This window comes from Gracilinanus agilis, chromosome 1 (assembly GCF_016433145.1).
Source record: "Gracilinanus agilis isolate LMUSP501 chromosome 1, AgileGrace, whole genome shotgun sequence".
NCBI classification, from domain to species: Eukaryota; Metazoa; Chordata; class Mammalia; order Didelphimorphia; family Didelphidae; genus Gracilinanus; species Gracilinanus agilis.
The window spans coordinates 767,189,594-767,199,593 of NC_058130.1; the positions used below are offsets into that span (position 1 = coordinate 767,189,594).

A 10,000-nucleotide genomic window follows, 5' to 3' on the forward strand; every position below is an offset into this window, starting at 1 on the left:
GGGGGAGGGAGGAAGGAAGGAAGGAAGGAAGGAAGGAAGGAAGGAAGGAAGGAAGGAAGGAAGGAAGGAAGGAAGGAAGGAAGGAAATGTCGTTCCTAACCTCAAGAAGCTTACAATCTAATGGAGAGAGATGGAGACAATACAAAAAAGGAGCAGGAAAGCATGGGAGGGAGATAAATTATTTCAAGGATAAATTAGGTCCCAAAAAAGGAACTGACTTTACTACTGCTGATAACAGCATATGGTCATTAAGTTCCCTTCCTAGGGGCAGCTACAGTGCATAGAGCTTTTGCTTAAAGGACCTGAGTTCAAATCCAGCCTCAGACTCTTCTCAGCTCTATGACCCTGGGTAAGCCACTTCAACCTGTTTGCCTCAATTTCCCTATCTGTCAAATGAGCTGGAGAAAGAAATGACAAAACCCTCTAGTATTTTTGCCAAGAAAACCCCAAATGGGGGGTTGAGTGAGGAGGACATGACTGAAATGACTGAACAACAGCAATAATTCCTTTCCAACTTTTAAATTCTTTGAAAGGAGAGAAGTCAGGTCTCAAACTCGAGGTCATGGTCTTCTGACTGCAAATCCAGTGCTTCTTCTGCTATATAACAGAATACAACAAAAAAGAACCCTGGCCATAGAATCTGAGTACCCAGCTTCAAATCCAGTCTCTGCCACTTACCAGCTATGTGACCTTGAGCAAGTCACCTAGGCCTTAGTTCATTCAGCTTTAAAGGAAATAAGAATAAAAAGGGGAAGGAAACAAGAATTCATTAAGTACCCACTATGTGCCTGGCACTGTGCCAAGTATTTCATAAATATTATCTCACTTGGTCCTCACAATGACCCCGGGAGTTGCTATTAATATTTTCTTTTATTTAGGAGGAAACAGAGGCTTAGTAAGATTAAGTGACTTGCCCAAGGTCACACAGCTAGTAAATATCTGAGACTGGATTTGAACTCAGGTCTTCCTGACTCCAAGGCCAGTCCTCTATCTACTGTTCCAGTTAGCTGCCTTGAGGCAGGAAGGAAACAAGCATAAATAAAGTGTTTACAGTGTTTCAGGCACATGGTGATGGGCAAATAAATGTAAGCAAAAAGAAAGATGGTACCTGCCCTTAAAGAACTTACATTCCAGTGGAAGATCCGAAAAGCAGATACAGGGGGAAACTCTGAGGTCCTTTCCAGGTCTAGATTTATGATCTTTTTTTTTTAACCCTTACTTTCTGTCTTAGTAACAACTCTAAGACAGATGGACAAGGGCTAATCTTCTATTTTATTTTATGCATTTAGGGACTTTATTGAAAGAAGGGATCCTTGGGCTTCACCAGACCACTGAAGGGTTCCATGACACAAAAACAGACTAAGAATCCCTGCTAGAAAACCTTTAGCCTGACCTTGAATGGTTTAGTCTTCTGGCCAGAGAGCCCTCCATCACCTCGAAGTCTGATTAAAAACTTAGCAGAAAGATCATAGGAGCCGCAAGCTTGTCCAGGGAGGGAACAGACAAGGTCCCATCCCAGGGTCTCTGGCTTAAACTCTTCCTGCTCTCTTCTCTTCCCAGGCGTCAGAAGTAGAGCGACAGCTCTCCATGCAAGTCCATGCCCTCCGAGAGGACTTCAGGGAGAAGAATTCCTCGTCCAACCAACACATCATCCGGCTGGAGAGCCTTCAGGCTGAAGTGAGTCTCCCCAAGGAGAGATCCATGCCACTTAAACACGTTTCTCCAATCTCAGGCAATATGGCAGGTCTTTGGGTAGGAATCCTTCAGAACTGAGAAGGCAAAATCAGTTTTATAAGAGTGACTGAGCTCAAATCTGGCCTCAGACACTTCCTAGCTGTGTGACCCTGGGCAAGTCACTTAACCCCAATTGTCTAGCCCTCCCACTCTTCTATCTTATAACTGATAGAAAAGTAAAAGGTAAGGATTTTGGGGGAAAAAAGAGGGGACAGCTAGGTGGCTCAGTGGATGGAGAGCCAGGTCTAGAAGCAGGAGATCCTGTGTTCAAATGTGGCCTCAGATACTTCCTAGCTGTGTGACCCTGGGCAAGTCACTTAACCTCCATTGCCTACCTTTACTGCTTTTCTGTTTTAGAACCCAATTCAGTGTACTCATTCTAAGATGGAAGGTAAAGAGTAATAACAACAACAACAACAATAACAACAACAACAACAACAACAACAACAATAATAATAATAATAATAATAATAATAATAATAATAATAATAATAAAAAGAGGGACAACTCAAATCTGACTTTAGACACTTCCTAGCTGTGTGACCCTGGGCAAGTCCCTTGACTCCCGTTGCCTACCTTTACCCTTCTTCTGCCTTGGAACTAATACTTAGTATTGACTCTGAGATGAAAAGTAAGGGTTTGGGGTGGATTTTTTTAATAAACTGGAGAATGAAATGGCAAGCCACTCAAGAAAACTTCAAATATGGTCATGAAGAGTCAACACGACTGAAATAACTGAATAACAACAAATTGGCCTACTATGTGCCAGGCACTGTGCCACGTACTAGGGATACAAATAAAAAAATGAAACCATCCCTGCCCTCGAGGAACTTATGGACTGTTAGGATAAAGAATAGATAGCTGAACATGTAAGTATATTCAAAATAAATGCAAGATAATAAGAGGAGAGGGTAAGACACTCATAGCAGGGAGGATCCGAAGAGTTTTCAGGTAGGCTTTGATAGAGGTAATGTCATATATATACCCACTGACTTTTCTCCAATATCTACAGACCATACAAAGGGGAATTTTCTGATCTCAAATCTGTCCATTGTAAAGATGAAAATTAATATTCAATAACTAAATATTATATTTTTTAAGTTTTATTAATAACTAAAGTAAAAAGCTAAAGCAAAAAAGGCAACTAATTCAGCCAGCTTGTGAAGAGGAGGAAGAGAGAGGAGCTACAGAACTCATAAAACAATAACGTGACCACGCAAACGTGGAGGCACAGGAGAGATTAAAGGGACTTTTGGGAAATACTAAGGGACTTCTGGGGGATGAAGTCCAAGGTTCAAAATCTGCATTTATACACCATTTAGAAAGGAACATTCTAAAGTGATTTTTATATGCTCCTGCATGTTGCACATGCCCTAGGCAGAAGCCTAATTTGCCTCTATCTAGTTCTGGCTCCTCTTATCAGAAAGCTCTCATGAGATCTAGGAAATAGTTTCCCAGTAACATTTCAATTAAATTCAGTTCAGATTAATGCAGTGAACCGGAAAGGTCACAGCACACCAAGTCCCTCCCAGTCAACGGCATTTAGTAAGTGCCAGGCATTATGCTAAGTTCCAGGGCTACAAAGAAAAACAAAAACAGCCTCTGCCCTCAAGAAGCTTATATTCTAGAGGAGTGGGAGAGACAACCTGTCAAAAATTAGATATGCAGAAGATATATTTAGAAGAGATGGAAAGCAATCTGAGAAAGAAAAGATTCGGCAACTGGGGAGGACTAGAAAAGACCTCTTGGAAGAGGTGGGATTCTGAGCCTCGTGGGGCAGTGAGGTGGAGCAGATCACCAGAACCAGAGTCAGAAAGACCTGAATACAAATCTAGCCTCAGACACTCACTAGCTGTGCAACCCTGGGCAAGTCACTTAACCCTGTTGACCTCAGTTCCTTCATCTGTAAAATAAGCTAGAGAATAAAATGGCAAACCACTCTAGTGTCTTAGCTGTGTGATCCTGGGTAAGTCACTTAATTCTGTTTGCTTCAGTTTCCTCATCTGTAAGAAGAGCTGGAGAAGGAAATGGCAGACCATTACAGTATCTTTGCCAAGAAAATCCCAAATAGGGTCACAGAGTCAGACACTTGCTAGCTATGTGACCCTGGGTAAGTTACTTAACCCTGTTGGCCTCAGTTTCCTCGTCTGTAAAATGAACTGGAGAAGGAAATGGCAGACCATTACAGTATCTTTGCCAAGAAAATCCCAAATGGGATTACAAAGGGTCGAACATGACTGAAACGATTAAACGACAATAAAACTGAGCCTTGAAGGAAATCAAGGCAACGAGAAGACAGAATTGCAGACAAAGGGTTTGGGGCAGTGTAAAGCCCTAGGATGGGATGGAGATGGGAGATGAGGTAGGGCATGCCATTCAAGGAACTTTAATGAGGTCAGTGATGCTGATGCCTAGGGGATGTGGAAAAGAGTAAGTTGTGGGGGAAAAAATCAACCAACCTAGAAGCTTTGGAAGGGGCCAAGTTATGAGAGCTTTAAATCCCAAACAGAGGAGTTTCTATTGTCACTAGGAGGTAATAGTGAGCCACTGATGCTCAATGAGGAAGGAGCACCATGATCAGGCCTCCATTTTGGAAAGCCCAACTTGACAACAGAGTGGAAGATGAATTATAATGAGGAGACACAGCAGGCAGATACTTTGTTCTCTTTACATGGGTCTTAAATATCCTCATATTGGCATGTATTGTCTCTCCCATTAAATGGTAAGTTCCCTGAGGGCAGAGACTGTTTTCCTTTTTGTCCTTAGCTTGTAGCACAATGCCTGGCACATAGTGGGCACTTAAATGCTCTTGCATGGAAGCATCTCATGAATCAATAAAAGATTCTCCATTGAAGATTTTCCCCTTTGATCTCCCACTCAAACAGGCCACTATTGGAGCAGGGATCCTCTTACTAAGTGCGAACATGAGTGGCAAATCAAAGGCTGAGTATGGTACTAAGAAAGGAGCATTAGATCTGGAACTCAGGGACCTGGGTTCAAATCCTGGGTCATCCACTTGCTACTTTTGTGACCTTGGATCATCTCTGCAGGCCTGTTTCTTCATCTGTAAGATGAAGGGGTTGGATTAGCAGCTTCTGAATCCTATTCCAGCTCAAAGTCTATGCCAAGTTGGATGATAACCTTTGCATTGTTGGGATAGGAGGGAGAGATGGAGAAGGCTGGCATGACCTCCTGCTTTCCCTCAACTCTTGACAATGGGGTTGAGTGTCGCTGGAGCTGATCCCCAAAGAAGCCCTTTGATATCTGGTAGAATGAACAGTGGATTGGAACTGGAGATCCTGGGTTCAAATCCCAACTCCACCACTAATAACCTTGGGCAAATCACATCATCTCCCCAGGCCTCAGTTTCCTTCCTTCTGTAAAATGAGGCATTCGGAGTGGATGCCAGCTCCCGAGGGATGGCCCAGGATGCTCCTGCTCCTTTGAGAATGGCTTGAAAGTGGAGGGTTTTTTCCCCTAAAGTCTGTCAAACTCGTCTCTTTTCTTCTTTCTCTTTTTATCCTCTTCCTCCCTCCTTTCCCCCTCCCCACTGTTCCCAAGCAGCAGGTCCTTGAAGTAAGTAGAGTTTGTTCTTGTGGGATTCCCCATGCCCATCCACGATCATTTGTGTGCATGCCTGGTACTCAAGCTGCTTCTGGGTCCTTCCGCCTTCAGATTCGCCCATCTTCCTGCTCTGCTACTTCCTCTTTCTCCTTCCTCCACTTTCCCTGGGACTCTCATTGGGCACGGGTATTCTCAGGGAGCCTCATCTCTAGGGTTCAAGGTGAGGGAATTCAGTGCTTCATGCGTGCTCTTGCCTTCATTTCCATCACATTCTGCTCTTTAGGCCATGGTGCTGGGCTGATTATTTTGTTGCTATAAAGCTAAATTTCTTCTTATTAAAGTGACCCTGGGTAAGTTATCCCAATACTCCAGGAGTGTAAACTGAGGGAGCTAGAGCAGAGAATCTCTCTAAAGTCCTTGCCAGCTCCAGTCATGTGAACCTCTGATCACATCATGTGTGAGACTTGGGATCAAGGAGACCCAAGTTCAAAGTCTGCTCAGGTGACCTGTTGTTTCTCCATTTGTAAAATGAGGGGGATGGACTCAAGGGTCCCTAGTTCTAGCTTTAAATCTGTGATTCCTAGAGAAGCTAAGTGGTTCACGTGATGGATGGAGAGCCAGGCACAGAGACAGGAAGCCGTAGGTTCAAACCTGGGCTCAGACACTTCCTAGCTGTGTGACCTTGGGCAAGTCACTTAACCCCCATGGCCTAGCCCTTACTGCTCTTCTCCCTTGGAACCCATACACAGTATTGATTCTGAGACAGAAGGGAAGGGTTTTTTTTTAAATCTATGATGATCCCTTAACCTCAGTCTAAATCCCATTTTTTCCACTTGTACCTGTGTGAACAAGTTCCAAATCAATTTCTCTGGGCCTCGATTTCTTCATCAGTAAAATGAAGGTGTAAGACTAGGTGGCCCCAGGGGGCAACTAGGTGGCTCAGCTGAGAGAGAGCCAGGCCTCTTGGGTTCAGATCTGGCCTCAGACACTTCCTAGCTGTGTGTGACCCTGGGCAAGTCACTTAACCCTCACTACCTATCCCTTTACCACTCTTCTGCCTTGGAATCCATACACAATATTGATTCTAAGATGGAAGGGAAGGGTTTTAAAAAAAAAAAAGACGAAATGTCCCCTATAAAGCCCCTTCTGGATTTAGAGCTATGACTCTCTTTAAGGTATTTCAGAGGTTTGGCTAGGAACCCTCTTACCTAGTGAGGCACTGGCTGGGACTTGGGAGAGCAAGATTAACCATGGGGGAAAAAAATCAAAAGGGCAGGAGAGTTATTTCAGTGATGGTTTCCTTGCTCAGTGAAGAATGGTCTTCCTTTTGCCCTCCATCAGGTATGGAATAGTGACTTCATTCATGAAAGAGGCTGGGGCTACCAACCCGAACATGCATTCCAGAGACCCAGTTCCCTCATATACAGTATTCCTTTGTTGGTACAGACACCTGATCCCCCTGGGCCAAGGCCACATACTTGTCTTCCCCAGGACATCAGCCTATCTGATGGTTTGGTGGCCAGGGAGGATCTGTACCCTGTGAAAAGAATCAGAATGCAAAAATGGGAGGGAGGCTGTTGTTGGGGGTAGGGGTGGAATGGCTACAGCAAAGGAGCCCAAAGCGAAGAGAAGGGTGCATCTTTGAGGGCCTCAGACTCTTAGAAACTTATTTTAAAATCTACCCCTGGAAAAACTCCCCCACTGATTCATAGCCCGTCACATGCTGCCCAAGGTAGGATAGCCATAACAGCCACAAGAAGCACTGGAGGACATCTGACCTAGCATCAGAAGAACATTACTGTGGGGGCAGCTAGGTAGCTCAGGGGATTGAGAGCCAGGCCCAGAGATGGGAGGTCCTGGGTTCAAATCTAGCCTCAGACACTTCCCAGCTGTGTGACCCTGGACTTAACTTCCATTGTCTAGCCCTTACTACTCTTCTGCCTTGGAACCAATACACAGTATAGAATGTAAGAGATTGTTTGTCTTTAAGAGGATTATTGTGCTAGCTAAGGGCACAGATCAGGGTCTAAAGAGCAGATAAAAAGGGCATCTCAGTAAGGTGGAAGAGAAGATACAACAGTATCCCCATGAGTCACAGCAGAACAACAAGCTGATGATGTCCCACCTAGGGAGGTTTATGGGAAGGATCAAGCCAGTCTCCCAAAAGGCCTTCAGGAAGCTGGAGGGCTTAGGAGAGTCAGAGACTGCCTTAAGGAAACCATGCTGCCTCTCCCACTCAGATATCAAACCCAGAACTCGAAGGCGGCTCTATTTTTTCACCTGCTTCCCCTTACCTGTCCTCATCCAGAATGGCCATGGGCAGAATGATCTAGCCACCAGCTGTAGGTTTCCACACCCCACCAATGCCACCCCCAAGTGAAAGCATGAAAGGTTAGGCCATTACGTCCCTCACCTGACTCGCTTGGGCATGGAGGGGGAAGGGCTTTGGGATTCTAGCCAGCGGAAAGGAAGTTGCATCTCTCAAGAGTGCCCAGGGAGTTTCCCTGCCCTGGCACCTGTAGAGGGAAGCGAGTACCAGTCAGACCAGTTTGGGGGTCTCTTCAAATTAGTTTGGGGCCAGGGCAGAGCAACAAAGCGAGGGAAGATACAGCCATGCCCTGGCCTTATCTCTGGAAATTCCCAAGCATTCTAGCCTTCCCCTCCCCACCCCTCGCTTTTGCCTGGCAACCTGCATTCCAGTTTGTTGGGAGCTCAACTCCCACCCCTTCCCCGCTGGGGTTCTCCAAGGCTTGGAGTTGCCTGCTTGTTTCTCTCCCAGGTACAGCCGCACACAGCCTGGTACAGACGGACACAGGCACAAATACTTGGGTTCATGTTTGGGAACCAGTCTCTTCTTTCCCGACCATCAGCCTGGGCATCACGCCAAACCACCCACGCATGTGCGCACACACACACACTCACTCACACACACACACACAAACACACACACACACACACACACACACACACACACACACACACACACACTCGTGAACCTCTGCTTTTTTCAGATCAAGATGCTGTCAGATCGGAAGCGGGAGCTGGAGCATCGCCTCAGTGCCACCATGGAGGAGAATGATCTACTCCAAGGGACGGTGGAAGAGCTGCAGGATCGAGTCCTCATCCTGGAGAGGCAAAGCCACGACAAGGACCTCCAGGTAAGGGGAGCAGAAAGGGGCCCATGCTTGGACCTCAGGAACCGGGGAAAGGAAAGGCTAGGGAAGAGAGCTAAGCAAACTGGTGCCATGGATGGAGGGCCAGGCATGGAGTCTAGAAGATCTTGGCTTGAGGCTTGTCTCTGCCATATTCAAGTGAGGTGAGCCCTTAGATAAACCATATGCCCTCCTTGAGCCTCAGTTTCCTTACCTATAAAATGAGGGGGTGTCAAAGTGGATATAGTGAGGGACGGCTAGGTAGCTCAGTGGATAGAGCACCAGGCCTGGAGTCAGGAAACATGAGTTCAAATCTGGCCTCAGACACTATCTATCTGTATGATCCTGGGCAAGTCACTTATCCCCAATCACCTAACCCTTGCCACTCTTCTGTCTCAGAATTGATACTAATACAAAAAGTAAGGGTTTAAAAAAAAAAAACAACACTTCCTAGTTGTATGACCCTGAGCAAGTCACTTAACCCCTTTTGTCTTAGAATTGTCACTAAGATAGAAAAATTAAAAGTTAAAAATAAACAAACACATATCCATGAGCCTCTTATCCTTGAGACGGTTCTCCAAAATAGAGGTCCATCATCTTTTCTGTGCCCCTGAGGCAGTCTGGGAAAAATCAAAGACTCCTCCTCTGAATAAAATTCTTAAACACCCAAAATAAAATACAGACAACCCCAAGGAAGTCAATGACACGGAAATCTAGTTATCAAAATATTTTTTTTTTATAAACGACCGAGCCTGTGGCTTCCTATTAAAGCTCTGACTTTAAATTATAGGTGTTTCCGATCTGTGTGAGGAGAGGCAGCTTCAGTAATGGGAATTCCCCACACAAATTATATTCATTTTTTAAATGGGCAAAACAAGAAGGGAAGGGAAGAGAGAAGAGAGGAGGGAGAGAGGGAGGCCAGCATGTCTCCAGATGTGGAAAACAGATGATGAAGGGAACTGTGAATGGGCCCCCTGCTGCTGCTCTTCCTCCCTGACCCTGAGTGACCCTGGCTGGGCACTGTGAAACAGAAGCGTTTACTCCCAGGCTCTCTCCTCCCCTCTCCCCATGGTCTCTGGCCCAGTGGCCCTTGGAATAACGGTTACATGGAGTTCTCGTGGGGCCAGAACACTGTGTTCATAATTCCATCCTTCCAGTGCTGGCAAAGCTCCCCCAAGGGCTGGAAAGGAAGCCACGAGCCTCTCTGGGTGCGCCATGCTCTCTGCTGGCACTTTACAGAGATTGCCGGGCCTTTGGCCTCAGTTATGAAGGGAACCAGGCTGCTTCCAGCCATCAGATGTGTTTAAGACCCACCCTACTCCCATTCCCCACCGCAGCTCAGAAGATAGATGGTACAGCGGAAAGGGCTCTGGAATCAGACAACCTGAGTTCAAATGCTGATTCAGCCTCCATGACCTTGAACAAACTGTTTAACCTCTCTGGGCCTCAGTTTCCCCATCTGTAAATGAACAGGTTGGACTAGATGACCAGTAAAGACTCCTTCCAACTCTAAATCTTCTATGTGACTTCGAACAAGTTATTTAATCTTT

The 10,000-nt window shown here is 45.7% G+C and overlaps 1 protein-coding gene across 1 annotated transcript in view; it reads left to right on the forward strand.

Moving 5' to 3' along the window:
• BICDL1 (BICD family like cargo adaptor 1) overlaps window positions 1–9,549 on the forward strand; it is a 90,656-nt gene extending 81,107 nt beyond the window's left edge. Inside the window, exons 3-5 of the mRNA XM_044685449.1 lie at window positions 1,561–1,677; window positions 8,310–8,456; window positions 9,535–9,549. Of these exons, the coding sequence (XP_044541384.1) occupies window positions 1,561–1,677; window positions 8,310–8,456; window positions 9,535–9,549 (279 nt within the window). The remainder of the gene's footprint in view (window positions 1–1,560; window positions 1,678–8,309; window positions 8,457–9,534) is intronic.
• The last annotated feature ends 451 nt before the right edge of the window (window positions 9,550–10,000 follow it).